Source organism: Bradysia coprophila, unplaced genomic scaffold (genome assembly GCF_014529535.1).
Source record: "Bradysia coprophila strain Holo2 unplaced genomic scaffold, BU_Bcop_v1 contig_350, whole genome shotgun sequence".
NCBI classification, from domain to species: domain Eukaryota; kingdom Metazoa; phylum Arthropoda; class Insecta; order Diptera; family Sciaridae; genus Bradysia; species Bradysia coprophila.
Window position 1 is genome coordinate 3,953,155 of NW_023503608.1, and position 17,859 is coordinate 3,971,013.

The 17,859-nt window shown below is 34.4% G+C and overlaps 2 protein-coding genes across 2 annotated transcripts; both read left to right on the top strand.

The window, feature by feature from the left end:
* Positions 1-6,624: 6,624 nt before the first annotated feature.
* Positions 6,625-8,542, top strand: LOC119080316. Its single transcript, XM_037188591.1, has 2 exons — positions 6,625-6,985; positions 7,045-8,542. The coding sequence occupies exons 1-2, from the start codon at positions 6,767-6,769 to the stop codon at positions 8,512-8,514; spliced, it is 1,689 nt and encodes a 562-aa protein (XP_037044486.1). The 5' UTR covers positions 6,625-6,766; the 3' UTR covers positions 8,515-8,542.
* Positions 8,543-11,601: 3,059 nt separating this feature from the next.
* Positions 11,602-13,760, top strand: LOC119080317 (esterase B1-like). Its single transcript, XM_037188592.1, has 4 exons — positions 11,602-12,179; positions 12,255-12,517; positions 12,576-13,187; positions 13,248-13,760. Exons 1-4 carry the CDS (start codon positions 11,873-11,875, stop codon positions 13,395-13,397), a joined length of 1,332 nt encoding a protein of 443 aa, XP_037044487.1. The 5' UTR covers positions 11,602-11,872; the 3' UTR covers positions 13,398-13,760.
* Positions 13,761-17,859: the final 4,099 nt, after the last annotated feature.

The following is a 17,859-nucleotide window of genomic DNA, read 5'->3' on the forward strand; positions in this document are numbered from 1 at the left end:
TTTTCAAATTTTCTCAGAGTCGCCCGAGCCGGAGAGGTCGTTTTTAAAAAAAAAACTTCTTCTACGAAATGATCACCTTGAAATTCCCTATCGATAGCACCATAAACGTCCGGAAACAAAAATGGTGTGTCCGATTCAAAAAATTTTTCACCTGACGGCGAAATAATAGCACTTTTACACTGCTATTATTTCACCTAGGTAGATAAAATCTTTTACTTCATCGGTTTCAACAAACTTTTTGTTTTAAGAAAAATCTGAAATGAGCCAAATATTGATGTTTGAAAGCAAATAACTACTTTCAGCCAAAATGAAAAATCCAACGAACTTTTACGTGTGTATCGAGGTAGCAAATACAATAAGTATTTGAAAACTCGAATATGAAAAATATGAAATATGAATGAATTTACAAAAAGAGAAATAAATTTTTTCTGCAGATGAATGATAATTTAGAAGATAAAATAATCACAAAAATGCCTCAGAAAAATTATCTCCACCGCAGGTAGATATCGCCACCGACATGAACCGTAAAATAACACGAGGAAATCATTAAAAAATATTCTTCAGCCTAACTTGAAAATCAAACTTCAATTAGACATGGATTAGAATAAAGCACAAGAAAAAAATATGTTTACGTCGAGATTTATCTAGAAGACATGCGATGCGCAGTAAATAAATAAATCCAACAAAATAAAAATTCAATACAAAAAAATAACATTACGCTGTCTGATAATGAAACAATAGAATGAAACTCATCTCATGTCGTCATTAAAACAGTATAATTATTATTATACGAAGAAGACTTCTATACGACCTTAGTCATATAATCATATTCTTCTTAAACGAATTGTACGTTTTTTTTTAATATTTAGAATATTTACTTGTCTATGCGAAGCAAATTATTGTTCAAAGTCATGCAACATTATCTTGAAATAATATGCATGATAATCCCGAAGATATGTATGTTTTATTCAAATTAAATTGGTGGCTGTGTAAGGTAAGCTCACAAAAATAGGAATTTATGTAACTCTTTTTTATTACAACGAAAAAAATTAACATCTTCCTTGACGGCTCAGCATATATAGCAAAATAGGCAGTAAAGAAGGTTCAAGTGCGATAATTATTTATACTCATTTTTTTCTGAATTCTTATTTTTAAATATTTTTTTTCATTCATAGTGTACTCACGATTGCACAATTTATATTATTTTGCTATGACTAATGGCATAATATCTGGTAATTACGCGAGTGAGAAGATAAATAATTATTAATAAATTGTAATCAACATATCATTTTCCATTTTAATGCTAATGAAACGTACAACGCAGCCTCTAGGATAAACAAACATAAATAAATTGAATATAAATACTTATAAAATACGAGAGAGCTATATATTTTTTATCTGCGTCGAATGGCTAAGATTTAGGTGCACAACAAATTATGAGAAAAAAAAGGTTCAAGTACACGAACAAAAATCATTGTTATTGTGTCTGCATGACCGACTACAAAGCATTTTGAGATAAGGTTAACGATTTGTCGATATATTTATGTTTATTGTAAAGGTGAAGGAGTTTTCTCTAATTAGAATAACCATTTAATTGTCAACCGATTAATGGAAATTGAAAGCGATTTATTGAATTAGAGACGCTTGAGATTGTTGACGATCAACATAAAAGTAGCATTCAAAAAGATCAAGTTTTGGACGAAGTGACTGAGAAAATTGTTGCTACTTACAGAGAATTTAGTTTGTTGAAATGATTGAAAATTGCCGAAATTTACCAGGGTTTAAATCAAATAAAAATTTTCGGTAAACTTTGGTAGATTCAGGAACATTTTGGTAAATTTTGGTGATTTCCAGTAACTTTAGTAATTCCATTTAAAATATTGAGTTAATTAACTAATTGAGTTTAACGATGTATTACAGTCAGCGTAAGCAGTTACCTTAACAAATGAGACTTCAACTTCATTTCACCAAAAAAGAGCGATTTATAATTGAAGTATCACTGTCGAAATCATCATGGCTTTACTTTTTTCGAAATCGCCGTACAGAAACCGATATAAATTAACATAATTCTGTTCACAATTAGCTCTGGAACAATAAACTGCTTTGAATTTTACCTCGTAGGTAATACATACAGCAAGAGGCAAAAATTTAGTTTCTCACTTTATTCCGAGGGGGACCGCACTGAAAAGAGTTGCAAAGAGTTGCATAGAGTTGCAATCCGAAAAAAAGAGTTGCAAAAGAGTTGCACGCAAAAATTAAGAGTTGCAAAAGAGTTGCACTCGGAAAAAAAGAGTTGCAAAAGAGTTGCATGTGCCAAAAATAAAGAGTTGACACAGAAAAAAGATCTTCTTTCTATAAATAAATTTGGTAGATTCTATACAATTGAAGTAAGAATACAGAGATAAGAGATTCTATAAAATTATTAAAAGAATTACGAGAACGAACGTTAGAGACACAATCTGTTTTTGTAGAGAACACCAACTGGAGAGGGATAACGGCGTCAGTTCGCTTTTCTCTATTCAATCAAAACTCTTCTGATAGAGAACGATTCACACTTTCACTGAAAGATGTCACTGCAACAAAACCATTGTCAACAGAAAAATAATTAATTTTTTACTCGACGGATTTCAGTCAAATGAAATGCCATCATGATCTTAGGACTCCGGAACAGCAATCAGTTTTTCAATCGGCTCTACTATATCGACCTAGCGATTAAAGTTTAAAAAAAGGATATGATTCAATGACAGAAAACGTTTTGTGCATCCCACAACTGAAATACGACCTATTTTGCAATGATTTTTCATTAAGAAATGTCAGTTTTTCCCGAACTATATATCGTGCGGGAAAAAACTTCATTTCTTTACGATTTATAGTGCGGGAAAAGAATTAAGTGAATTTTTCTATGACTATACGATTGATTAAATTTAATATGGTGAATGTGAAGTGTGTATGTTTTCAAGTAAATTGATGTGTTTTGTCTATTTCAGTTGTCCGATGCACAAAACGTTGTTCGTACCTCGACAGGAAATGGATTTTTTCAGCACACGTCCTAACTTTCCTTACTCGCTTCGCTCGAAAAATACTATTTTTGTGTTTTTTCTTAAATGATTTAGTAATCACCCAATGAGCTGTTGAATTTTTCCAGTTTTCTGTTACTTTCCAATAAGAAAAGTCGATATAGCTCAGTTTCGATTAGAATTATTGGTGAATAAATAAAATTCTAATCGAAACTGAGCTACATCGACTTTTCTTATTGGAAAGTAACAGAAAACTGTTACAGAAAACAAGCCGAAATAGGGTCGATTGAAAAAGTGTAACTTGCTGTAACTTGAGTAACTTACTAAAATACAAAATAACATTTTATATTCAATTCATAGCCAACCATTCATTTCTATCTTCATTGAATTCAAGTAATTATATCTCTGATAATAACACCGATTTTCGGTATATCGGTGCGTTCGATCAAAAAGAGTTGCATTTTATAGAAAGAGTTGCAAAAGAGTTGCACGCGGAAAAAAAGAGTTGCAAAAGAGTTGCATACCGAAAAAAAGAGTTGCGAAAGAGTTAGACGAGGAAAAAGAGTTGCAAATTCAGAGCGGTCCCCTCGCTTAATTCTGAAGTCGGCTATTTCGGATATCTACTGGCTACGAAAAAATAAGTCGGCCTGCCGAAAATATATTTGTACATGGGATGTAAGATTCCCATCAACCTCTAAAGGGTTGACGATTTTTTTTTAATTGCTTTGGCTTCTGGGAGTAGATTTTGACATGATGTAGTAGTAGTAGTTCAGATTCGTTGACATTGAGAATCGTGACTAATGTAACATTAACTACCTCGTTTAAGTCGTTAACGCCAAAAATTCATGAAAAAGGTGAAACAGGTGAAGCAAATTCATGTCTAGATTTCATTGATGTTCCCGGTACTCTGAAATTATGATGGAAAAAATACAAAAAGACGAAAGCAAAAGTTCATGTTAGCTGTGAATCCTGTATGAGCTATCATTTGTGAGAATTAATAAGCGACTGCGCTGACAGATATCTGAGATTCGGTGACGTTACACATTATGGACCCGTTTAGTATCTTACTCTAACTATCTCACATATTTGACACCTTGTATAATCTTGTAGAAACAGAACATTAAAATTCCTGGAATCAAAATTAATAATTGAAAACAATAAATATCAAATAGGTATAGATGTACGTCAAGATGATAACATGCCCATTAACAGCATTCCTCGTCTCTTTTTTTATCTCCGTATACGATTAAAATGGGTACCATACAACAGAGTGTACGTATACATTGATCGGAAATTATTAGATGCGAAAGGCAACAAAACAATTCAATTTATGAGAGGCTTCTTGAAATGAATTCAACAATATCTTCGGTCATGTTATGGAGAATGCATTATTTACTTTGCACATTCTGTATCGAATAAGGAAACCAGAGAGAAGATAATACACAGCCGTAATTGCTGACAGGCAACATTGACAATGAACCGCTATTAAATTGCCATAATAATCTTATATTAGTGTGTTGTTGGTTTGACCATGCCATGCAGCAGCTACCATAATATAATACATTATGTTTCTTATGGCTATTTGGTGTACCTAGTACCTATTATCTTGTTTTTACTGTATTTTGAGCATCGGCATCTTGTGCCGTCCAACCTAGAACTTATTTCATTAAAATATGAAAAACGTTCGATTGGAAGTATGCTATTGCCTCTGGGACTGAATAATAGAATGTTTTAAATAACGACCAAACGTTACGATGCTTGTCGTTTATTTTTCATTCATGACAATGGCTTTCGGCTTAGTTATTGAAGCTGGGTAACAATGCTAAAAAAGGCATACAGAAATGCGGTTAGGAAACACAAATTAGATAAATTATGTGAGTTCATAATCTGAGTTGATTTGCATTTTCTCCATCTACTTTTCACACTGTATATACTCGTAAGGTGCTACATTCAGAGTGCTGCAATATTTTGTGAATCGAAGTGTTAACCAGTTCTGCAGTTTATTCAGACAAAACTTCATCGTTAACACCATTATGTACTGCATAGGTAGGTACTACGTATATCAGCAATCTCTTATGATCAGTGCAAATTATTTAAACAGTAGAATCTACTACCTCTTCTCTCATCATATGTTTATTTCGTCCAAGCTCATTATTTCTGGATGTTTACCAACTTCCTACTGTATTATCTCCTAATCTATGCCTTCAATTGTTTTGTTCTGTTTTAAAGTCGTTTTAAACTAATTGCGGCGCGTTTAGGCTTATGAATATTAGTCCAAAAAATATACATCAATAGGCATTGTAGAAGAATGTAGAAATTTTGCGTTTCACAGAGTGGTTAAAAATACTAATTATTTTTGTATGTTTGTCCACTTCCTCTGGTATCTTCCACATTAGCTTGTATCGAGTCTTATAATCTATGCTTTAGATTGCATTGTTTCTTTCTACAGTCGTTTCAAACTCATTAAAGCACGTTCGGTGGGCTTATACATTTTAAGCCAATCAATCTACATCTACATCAATAACCCAACATAGAGAATTGCCATACTGCGAAGTAGTCTTAACGAATATCAAAGCATAACCTACTCTTATAAGAGTCGAAGAAATATGATAATCCGAGATGATATGTACGAATATTGTTGTGATTTGAGCCAGTAGGTTTTTGTCTACCGTTGGCTTTTGTAAAATTAAATTAAATTAAATTATTCATTGCTGCATCAAAGATAAAGGCGTTTTTGCACTGTTCGTCTGTCAAATTAGTTATAGCAGTTAAAAAGATATATCTCAACCTCTCTAACCAATGTATATTCGTACATTTGAACAAATGTCCTGCAGTCAAGCTGTGGAAGCAGCAGCAATCATCAAAGAAGCAGTAAACAAGATGAAGGAAGTTTTCACCAAAGGCAAAAAAGCAGCTACCGAATCAGTCGATGACTTATTTGTTGCCACCTGATAACGCTCCATCACCATCATCATTGAGTTCAAGACTACAAAGGAAAGTTCTAGAACACAACTTTAATCCGGAAATGTTAAAAAAAAATTGAAGTACAAGATTTGAGATCAACCGATCGATGGAAGTAATACACCCGAAACCACATCTCTGATATTTCAAATAACCTTTTATACGGTTTTACCATTACCACGCGGATGCGTGTAACAGCTTCAAGTGTATAAACTAGTATAGCTCCGTCGAATTGTTAACAAACTGGAGCTAAGCGGTATGTAAAATATGTAAAACTTAATTTTTTTGAAAATAAATGAAATGAGCAGTTTTGATTGTATGGGTGGATCAGCTGAAAAACAACTGAAGAAAATTCATGCTGAAATTTCACTGCCTCGGTCCGCAGATTGTTAGGAGGTTAAAAATTTAACACGCGCAACCTGTAATTTTTAACACAGATACTTAAAAACAAACAACTCACAACAATACGCACAAACATCAATTCACTTGAAAACTAGGATTTGCTCATCACTGAACTAAATTAATCTCCTCACACTAATTTTAAACTAATCGCGCAGTCCCACCATTATTAACAGCGTTCTACTACATTTGTGTTTTACGTTCTGTTCCATCATTGCGGAATTTACTATGCGGCATATATAAACACATACACATCCAAAAAAACAGCTGATGAAAATAATTCTTGTTGTGATTTCTCATCTGTGGAGATGTTTATTGTTTATCGTTTATTACAAGGAACTTTTCATTCGGACGTAATAGTGCAACTTTAATTCATAAATTGATTTGAAATGGCCACAGACAACATCGAAGCCTCACCTATGGAATATAACGAAGATCCTCCAAAAGATGTGGAAATGTTAAAATTGCCCATAGAAATTATCAAGAACATTTTACTGTATGTTGATGACCACTCCCGACCTAATGCCGCTCTAGTGTGTCGCACATTTTATGAATTGATTTGTGAATTGGACCGAGACAAAAATCCTTTAGATCTGCTATATAGTGAGGTAATAACTCTGCATTATTGTAAAATACAACTCTCTTGTGAGCCATGTTCGGATTTTAGATCTATGATGATGACATTTACAAATCGCTGATTAACTCTGGAAGACAATTTAGTGAATTGTTCGTCAATTTGAAGGGTTGTCACTACCTGCACAGCAGCGATAGAATTGTGTCCATAGCCAAGAACTTTGGCAGTCGCATTAAAAAAGTAAAATTTTGGTGTTCTCTTCAAGCGGAGACACCCAAAGTAACTGATTTGGATTTGATGACAGTGTTAAAGTTCCTTCCGGACGTGGAAGAGATAATTTTATTCAACATTTACGTTTGTTCGGACTGCCATCGTTCACCGAAAAGCGAACTGGATTTGTACAAGTTAAAGAGATTGGATCTGAATTTTTGCTCATTCGACAATACGTTGCTTCTGGATCTCATTCCGACGAATGTGCTAACCGATTTGGTGTTTACGTTCGACTCACTCGATGAGACAATTTATCAGAATTTCTTCAATCGTCAAGGAAACATCAAGAAACTGGAAATTTTCGAAAATGACAAAATAAATTTCGACCATCTGGAACTGGAACACTTAAAGATCAGCTCAGGCATGGATTTTGTAGTAATGTTAAACCAACAGAGGACACTGAAGTACATCGATTTTGCTATAAGTTGGATTGATGGAAAAGTGTTTGCGGCAGTACTGCAGTTGAAGGATCTGGAAGTACTTCGAACACTCGTCGATCAGGTGCCGTGTGTATTGTTCAAGGAACTGAAACAACTGAAGCATCTCAAGGAGCTTCGAATCGATTCACATTGTTCGTTCGACTGTGGTCATCTGCTTACGCTGAGTATGATGAACGATATGAATTTAGAAAAATTGACCCTATACTATGTGCAGCGAGACATACCACCGGAAATTTTCATTCAAATTAGCAAAAACTTCCTGAAACTGAGGCACATCCAAATAGTCAATCGTTCCATTCAGAATCTTATCACAATAGCTCAACATTTTCCGAACATGGAGTCGATACTCTGGGACTTTTCCGGAATGTTTTACTCACCTGACATACTGCAAATCGATGATTATAGCCACAGACACGAAAATCTAACACAAATCGTTATAACCAATCTTAACACAACGGATGTTCAGAACACCCAGCCTCTGCTCAAATTTTGTAATTCTTGTCCGAATTTAGAGAGAATTTTTCTATCAAATTTGTCGGGACTGAGCTTAAGTGAATTCGAAGAGCTTTTTACGCAGCATCGAAAGTTAACCCATCTGAGCCTGGAAGTTGATTCGTTTGAATTCGATTACTTGGATATTGTTCTTGTGTCGAAGCTTATATCCGATTTACATCATTTTCGTGCGAGTAAATTGCTATCTTGTCCCACGTACTCCGTGCTAAAATGTTTGTTTAGAGATTTCTTTCCAAAAATCACACTGTACAAATATAGTACAGGTGAAGCAGAATTGATTATGAAAAGGAGAAGAGCTGTGGATTGGTATTCGAGCTTTAACATCAGAGATCATTTTTGAAATTGTTTTTTTACAGAAGAAGAGAAAATAAAAAAAATGTTACCATAAACCTAGCCCAATCTTTTAAAATAACTCACTTCTTCTCATTGCAGATAAGAGGTGTACTAAATAATGATTCAAGATCCCTGGTGGCATCGGTTCAAAGCAGTTTTACGTGTTGAAGAAATGTCCTTTTTTGAATTGCATGTTTTAGAATGAAGCTCTAGATGAAAGGATCGTCAGACTAACTTTCAATCAGACTCATAAGTGTTGGAATTAATTTGTAGTAAACATCTCCAAGAAATGGTCGAATTCTCTAAGGTGGTGTACATTATGTTCATTTTTCATAGTTCCAAGTGTAGGACGAGATTTGAAAATATTTCCATGTTTTTTGCTCGTCTCAGTAGGTATATCAGCCAGGCCTTGTAGCAATATGCAATTAAAATCAATGACCCCCTTCCGAGCATAAAATCAGCATCATTAACATTAATTTAATGGCAGTGAAATATTTACTCGACTGTCCACTCACTGTTGTGAGTCCATGTCCCCATATCGAAACAGCATAAAACATAATCTGCTCCATATTTTGCAATCATTTTACGTATAATAATATCATTATACAGCATCAACATCATGAATATTGTGTTTACATTTTTCAGTTTGTTTTATTAAATGCAAGATCTGTCTATTTTGTAGTTAAAACAAAACACAAAAAAGAAAAATTGCATAACATTTTCGGTTCTGTCTAGTCGTAGCTTGATGGAGTGGAGATGGTGTTACACGCTGTAACATAATTCGAATGATATTGCACTATGGTGAAATTGAGCTACCTAATGCGATGTACCAAACAATAAATTACATTTTTTGTATGATCTAATTTTCAGATAAATAATTGAATGATGAGAATGGGTCTCATGTTGTTTTTAATTTGAATAATATTTTACCCATTAAGTCGTACGCTTGAACTTAACAACAGCTTACTGGTATGTGTTGTTGATCTGCTGCTGCACGCCTCTTTGTTATTTATAGAGCAGTACTTTTATTAAGCAGTAAAAATTTATAAAATTTCATCTGTTATCGACAGCAAATGTATAAATAAATAAACGATAACCAGTGGTTAATGTGGTATAATATAGGAAATCATATTTTAAATCTAATGAAGTAGAAGATTTAGTCTTAATCTGATAATGTTTAGATAAAAGAAGTACGAGACTTGGTGGACTGAAAGGTTGAATGTTCGGTATGTCATCTAAAATTTAGTTGGATACACCGAACAACTCGCAACGTTGAAGGTTTAATAAAAATGGTAAATACTGATATTCGGAATTTGGCTCTGTGTCATCAAAATTTAATTTGTCAAAACTTTTCCATCGCAGGCAGAACAACCATATGTAGGAAAATTCTTATTCCGAAATTAAACATTCATTTTCATTTAGCAGCCTTTGTCAACCGAAGCGGGTTTCGGCTGACTCTACTAACTTCCTCAAAAACTTCATAGTGATCTTCTTTTTTGCAAGTTCATTAATCAAAAAAATAATGTTGAGTCACAATGACCTTAGTTTTCACTATCTCGCATGCACAGATAAACATAAACCGATACATTTATCGCTTTTTCTCAGTGCCGTATGCATGAAATCATTTATTCAGCGATTGAATTTTCACTTCTCCTAAATACTACAAAATAGTTATTTTGTTAAATAATAACGTTGAATCTTCCATTGAAGAAATTTTTTGCTTTTTAACAAAAGTAATAGTTATTTTCCCAATAGGCAATCAAAGCGAGTGAATAGTTTCCAGCACTAGTCGGAAGCGAGTTCTGGAATCTAACTCGCTAAAAGACTCCTACATAAAAGTAAAATAAATGGGAAACATACACTCGATATCTCTCAGGTACATCGTGAAATAGAAAATATCTACAAAAGAACCAAACTTTGACAACAATTGTTCTTACTAACGAGTCGTAAGTTACGACCCTCTACGGTATTATTCTAAACACGGCTCTGTTCTTTCTACCAAAATACATACATGTGTGTATGCCAGTTCCTCACATAATGAACTATATTTTTATAAAAATAATAGGAAAATTTTCAGTTTCTAACCGACTCTGAATATAGCTAAAAATAAGTGATTCTGCTGTCATTTTATTTAGTTGGATTTAAGTATTAGTTAGTGAATGGAAATAAAAATCTATGTGAAAAATTGATACATTAAATACAGGCGAGCCAATGCGGTGCATATTGATATTATCCATTGTGGCGATCAACATAGAAACCGCAAAAGAATAATCTTATCGTAGTAAATGCTTACCATGTTAATAAAAAGTATGTGGACCTTCAGTAGCATATTATATTTGCGAGGGGAAAACAAGTTGACGAAATTATGGGCAGGACTTACTATTGGGTATTTCAATTCTAAAAATTACAAAACGTAATTTTCAGAATTAAAATACTCAATAATAAGCCCTCATTGTGGGATATTCAATACGATCCTTAGATTTACGAAATATTTGATATTTAATCACAAAATAGTTGGTAGATTTAATGACCGGCAAGGAAAAAGGTAAGATTGACATTAAGTAAGAGACAATTTCAGGGTAATTGTCGATTTTCAAAATATCCAATAGATCAACTTATAAAATAATAGAAATCATATGGACGCCTGAGTTGGCAGCGTTACTTTCTATGTGAAACATGACAAAATATATTCACTACGATCTTGTGCCAGCACTGTCTTCGTGAAGCTTGGCACTTTGACTAATACGTTTTCTTTGACTAATAATTTTCCGCTACGTGTTGCACCCTTCGATGCAAATTGGCCGTCGACTTTTGCATAAAAAATTGAAAACGAAAGACCAAAGGATTTTCTAAAAGAAAATCCTCAAAATATTTTCTGACAATTTTCTTAAAATTTGAGGAATTCTTTTGAGAACAGGTGCAAGAGGATTTTCTGTATTGATCTGCCTTCGATTGAAATGGACTTTATGCTGGTCACAATTCCGTCTATTACTATCCCCTCGCAAACTTCTCAATCAACTCGAAGTTGATTAAGTTAAATAATAATTCTCACAACATCATATATATAAAGCAGCCGCGTTCATTGTCAATGTAGTGCCAGCATCTACTTATACATACATACATATCACATTAATCAAAACGATTAGATAATGATGACTGTGTGAATATATGCTACACAAAATAAAACTCTAACAATCCAGTACTGAATGTTCTACCTGACTGCGCTCAGCTGCTGTTCGTGTAAATACAAATCGAACTCAATATAAAATCTGTTCAGTTGACGGCGAAGTAGCTTAGTGAGTGATTTAGGTGCGGTGATTAGATTTTGGTGATAACAAAATTCGTGTTTCAAATTTACGACTAAAATGACTTCTAATACTCATCCAATAATTGATACCGAATATGGACCAGTACAGGGTGTACTGAAAACAACTGCCCTTGGACGGAACTTTTACGACTTTAGAGTTGTTCCATATATGAAAGCTCCCATTGGTAAGCTTAGATTTCGAGATGCTCAGCCGCCCGATCAATGGTCAGAACCGTTTAATACAAACATCGAACGACCGACTTACTTCTGTCCACCGTTCCCTCCGTTTCCAGCTGATGGTCAAGAAGATGCTGGTATCGTTAGTGTTTCGACACCGTATTTGGATAGGAAATTACCCGTTCTTGGTAAGAACAACTTTCGTTTTGTACTCGTTTTGTTTACGGCAAACTTTAAAATTTCATTTACTTTTCTGTATCAAGTGTATATACACGGCGGAGGGTTCCAAATAGCTTCTGGCAAATTGAATTTATTCGGTGGTGATTATTTGCTGCAGAAAGATATTGTCTTTGTAACAATCAACTATCGTGTTGGTCCGATCGGATTTTTGTCATTAAAAGATCCTGAGTTGGATATTCCTGGTAATGCTGGATTGAAAGATCAAGTGTTTGCACTCAAATGGGTCCAGAGGAATATCGCTAAATTTGGTGGTGATCCTGAAAATGTCACAATATTTGGAACCTCGGTAAAATGCACTGAATGATGCCATTTGGTCCCTTAAATACTTACGTTAAGAATTTCAGGCTGGAGGCGTGTCGGTACATATGCTAATGATGACGGATTTAGCAAGAGGATTGTTTAAAAAGGCGATACCTATGTCTGGAACAGCATTCATAAAAGCATGGCCCTTTGCAGCAAAAAACAATTTAACTGAACGATTGGCTAGTTCATTAGGCTGGGACGGTAAAGGCGGTGAAAGAGGAATACTTGAAGTTCTGGAGAACGCCGACGCCAAAGAACTTGTTGTAGCAGAGTCTAAACTCCTAACAACTGAAGAACGATTTATAAACCACACTCCGTTCCCATTCACACCAGTAATTGAACCGTATGTCAATGAAAAAACGTTTTTAGCGAAGGATCCCGTTCTAATGGGCCGTGAAGCTTGGTCGAATAGCATCGATTGTATGATTGGTGGAACCTCGCTAGAAGGTGGAATGATGATGTTGTGGCTTATCCAAGCAAAATTAGAAGAACTTTTCAAGGATCCAGCCCATTTCACCTTAACTCGTGAACTTGGTTTGGACATCACGATACCCAAAGATAAAGAAAAGGCGACCGAATATGGGTCAAAGTTGAAATCATTTTACTTCGGTGACAGCAAACCCTCGATGGATACGTTAAAAGAATATCTTTCGGTAGTTTGACTCAAATGCGCTTCATACTATAAAATGTTACCGCGAGTCTTATCTTTCCAGTATGCTGGCGATCTTCACTTTTGGCATGGTATCTATCGTGCGGTTTTGTCACGTCTTCATTCCAACGGAACAGGAAAAACGTTTTTTTTATCAATTCGATTTGAATACAAGTTTAAACTTTATGAAGCTGCTCTTTCAAAGAGACTATGAGGGCGCAAGTCACGGAGATGATATGTCATATTTGTTCAAAACCGATTTGCCCGGTTTGCCAGGAGTCAATATTGGTTCGAAAGAGTTTGAATTGATTAAGCGAATGGTTTCTTTCGTTACTTCATTTGCAATTACCGGAAATCCCAATAGTTTCGAGAATGAGATCAAGTGGGAGACGATTGACTCTGCCAAGAGTTTAAGATGTCTCAACATTACGAATGATTCGTCGGAAATGATTGATTTTCCGGGAATTGATCGATTGAATGTTTGGAATGAAATTTGTGAAGATTCAAATGTGCCGTTGTATTAGCTACTCAGTGTGTTGAAGATTTTTTTCATTGTAATAATTTAATAACAAAAAAAACTTTTTATTAACTATGTCTTGTAGATACGAAGATTTACCAAAATATCATTACTAACGTTCACTGAAATTAATTTAATTTTTAGTGAGAAAATAAACGATTCATCAAATAGATACGAAAAGTGATAATTTTTATAAAACTCGTACAAATCAACTGAACAATTGCGTTTCTAAACTTTATTGATTGGGACCGTAGCTTTAAAAAGGATCCAAGCCATTACTGCGTCATCGGCTTATGTCAAAGTATAGTTGATATTCATAATGAGTTTGACAGTCAATCAGAAAACACGATCGCCTTGATTTCATAAGTCGATTCCGCACGTGGATTTTTCTCGTTTAACTGTCATCAGTTTTCTCATCGGCTTATGTCAAACATTGCAGCGAAATTCATCATTAAATGCAAATTTTGCATCAATCTTATCATTAAATTCACTTTACCTCAATGGACACATCAGAGAATATTCAATTTAGACTTCCATATCTTTATAAACTTACACACACTAATTTATGTCTCGGTTTATCCATTTTGTTGATAAAAATAGGTGTAATGCGTAAGAACGTGTCGATATAAAATCAGTCGCTCCTACAGAAAACATCTTTCGGTATTGTCACCACGTAAATAATTAGTACCAGCTCTTCTTCAGGTTTCCAGAACAAGTAAAGATATTAAAAACGTAGTCCTTTAATTCCCGTCAAACTAGAACAAATCGTTTAAAACGGATGATAATTTATGAGCGTTTATAGTAATTGGTTTAGCAATTCGATTCAATTTACCAATATTTTCATCAAATTGGTAGTGTACTTCAAAATATTGAAATCCGTCCAAAAAAATGTGTTGAGACATTAAGAGATCGAAAACACAATTCTCCTGTCTCTCCTTGCTAAATTAGGTTTCGAAGAATTTTTGGGTGCAATGTAAATGTAAAACTGATTCTGGTTAACGTTTTGCAATATCGGTTTCACGATATTCACGAAAAAGCAATTAACTCTGTATTGTAATCGACCGGTGGTACAAAACTTTGTAATCGACCTTCGGAAGTGGCAGCGCCCAGTTTTTTTACGTTACGCTTTAGCAACGGACTATATGCAACAGTAGAACTCACCCACAGCGCGAAGCTATTAAAATAATCTAATTAAGTCATGAGAGAAAAAACGAAAAACCGAACAGAGCTCTTCACTCTTCCCTTGCCCATGGGTCGCGTGCAGCGAAATTGCAGACAAAAAATACTGTTTCGACCTCAAGTGCTAACGGCGGTCAAAGACTAGAGAGGGCTAGTCTTCATCAGTCGTTTCCGTTAGACTCTTCCCGAGACAGTAGTAAATTTTCGGTTGAACAAGCGTTAGAAAATTTACAATGTAATCATGCCATCTTCCGATGGAAATTGCGGATCAAAATTGAATTCTACTTTGTTCGGAAGTCTTCATTCGCAGAAATCCTTTCTGAAGTCAATCCTATTTGATTTGTTCACTTCTAAATGGACTAATTGTTATGATGACTTGTAACTCATAACCAAGTTTTGTAAATATCCTAAATTACTATGTGTGTGGCACAAAATTTTTACTTTTCTATTTTGTTCTGACTATATACTCAAGAGTTTTGAATCGAAGTGATCTGTGTACATTATTTACTAAAGCACTCATCAATCTAGTGAAATAGTTATTTGTAGTGTATCTGTTTTGGACGATTGTTTTTAGGCAATTTTGCGAGTTGTAGCCCGAACGAAGTGAGCGGGCAAGGTAAGTTTAGTTCCAAACACACCGAGATTACGTATCGATTGAGTAGGCCGAAAGAGTTACGTATTCAGTTTTCGCTTTCGCCCCTTGAATTGACATTTCTTTACTTTCGGTCCTCTTAGCAAGCATACAAAACTTAATACGTAACTCTATAGACCTCCTCAATCGATACGTAAATAACTATTGAATTGACATTTCAATTATTAAATTATCGATAACGATATGATTAATCGATTATCGATAATTTTTTTCGATTGATATTATCAATAATTTTGAACGTCTCCCATCCCTACGCACCCTCAGACCAACCGAAACCTGGAAGACTGTGGAAGAAAAATGAATCAATTCATCTTAGGGAGTCAGAACCATCCATAGTTTCCATAACTTTACCTTGGACCAATCACTTCAAAAATATGATCTGTGGCATTCTCAGGTGCTGCCAGCAATAGTATCAACTCATAAAACTCACTGACTGAACCAGATAGTCAACGATTTTAAAATTTCGAGATTAGCACTACACTAATAATTGTTTTTAATCTCTATACTGTAAAATCCACTTTACAGTAGAGCAAGCGATCTTTCAGACACTCGACAAATAAAACTATTTATATAGCTAGAAAAGTTCGTTCTTAGTGTCGTAAACTAGGTTGACCGCTTTACAGTTCTCGCCACATAAAATACTTACATTACAAAGTAATTAAATGAGAAAATTAAATAAAATGCAAATACTTATGAAAAATTTGCTTGTTCCATCCACAACTCCAAGAAAACTATAAATTTATCTAGACAAATGTTTTTAACGCTCTTCACAGTAAAATGAAAAAGGAGTTCATTCCCGTGCTTTTTAAAATGGGTTCAATCTGACCATCTGGTTTGTAGTAAGTCTCGTATCAGCGAGATCTAAATCTGATGTCAATTTCATCAAGTATACAGACTGACGGATAATAATAGCTAGACCATCACTACTCAGCACGCAATCTTTCAAGAATAGTTCTTTCAGCTGATCCAAAAAAACGAATTGGCGAAAGTCTTCAATGAACGAAACTCCAAATAGTCTCATATATCTCAACGACTTCAATGCGTTCAATGATTTGAACGAATCAGACGAACAAGAGTAATTGGAAGATGAAGCGAGTTGTCACAAACACCTGGACTATAAGTTAACATAAAAAAAGAAAATAAATTTTGTGCTGATTTTATTATTATATTTAAAGAACTGATTTATTACAAATTATACATTTTAAGGCTTATTATAGTCATAGATTTTACAATTTCGAGACACAACTACACTAATAGTTTTTACATAACAAAGTAATTAAATGAGAAAAGTAAATAAAAATACTAAAAGTTCCGAAAAATTTGCTCGTTCCATCCACAACTTCACGAAAACTATAATATCTAGACAATGGTTTTGATAGTTGTTCATGGTAGAATCAAATAAGCATTCCTCCCCGAGCTTTTTATATCGGATTCAATCTGACCATCTGGTTTCTGGTACGTCTAGCATCATAGAAATTACTGTTACACTCCAGCGTCAGCATATGATGCCTAAATTTGACTATATCAACAATTCTTGTAAATATCCTCACGTCTAAAACAAAATTTGATTCCAATTTCACCAAGTTTACCGCCTTACGTATAATAATAGCTAGACCATCACGACTCAGCACGCAATCTTTCAAGAATAGTTCTTTCAGCTGAGCCAAAAAAACTAATTGGCCAATGTCTTCAACGAACGCTACTCCCAATAGTTTCAAAGTTCTCAACGACTTTAATGCGTTCAATGATTTGAACGAATCAGCCGAACAAGAGTAATTGGAAGATGAACTTATTATACCCAATTTCTGCAACCCCATGCAGCTGTTTCCGATAGCTTGTAAAATGAGCATCCAGCAATTTTCATCGCATATGAGCTGTAAATCAATTGATTTCATGGTTGTATTGCGTGTAATGAAAGTCAAAATCTTTTCCAGAGACGGATCATCTGATCCGGTAATTGTCTCAAATTGGCGGTACATAATGCGTTCCAATTTTGGAAAAACATTCTCCAGAATGATACTAAAATTTTCGATGCACATGATATTTAGTTCAACCAGTGAATCTAGATCTCTAAATATTGATTTATCATCCTTAATGGCTACGGACCACAAATTAAGCGTCTGCAATCGTTTGAATGCGGGTTTCAAATCTACTGCAAGAATATCTGGAATATTAACTGCTTCCAACTTTAGCGATTTCAAATCTTCGTTACAGTACTTCTGTACCATACGGATTGTAAAAAGTTCATGTCCAGCGAAAACTTTTGTCAAACACATTCCGAAATTCCTGAATATTCTTTTAACTTCACTTCGTTTACGAGTTTCATAG

Bases quoted from the DNA above. Each gene is read 5' to 3' on its own strand.
- LOC119080316 (XM_037188591.1), top strand. From the start codon at position 6,767: ATGGCCACAGACAACATCGAAGCCTCACCTATGGAATATAACGAAGAT. The intron at 6,986-7,044 runs GTAATAACTCTG...TTCGGATTTTAG, and splicing joins TAGATCTGCTATATAGTGAG to ATCTATGATGATGACATTTA.
- LOC119080317 (XM_037188592.1), top strand. From the start codon at position 11,873: ATGACTTCTAATACTCATCCAATAATTGATACCGAATATGGACCAGTA. The intron at 12,518-12,575 runs GTAAAATGCACT...TAAGAATTTCAG, and splicing joins TCACAATATTTGGAACCTCG to GCTGGAGGCGTGTCGGTACA. The intron at 13,188-13,247 runs GTAGTTTGACTC...TTATCTTTCCAG, and splicing joins CGTTAAAAGAATATCTTTCG to TATGCTGGCGATCTTCACTT.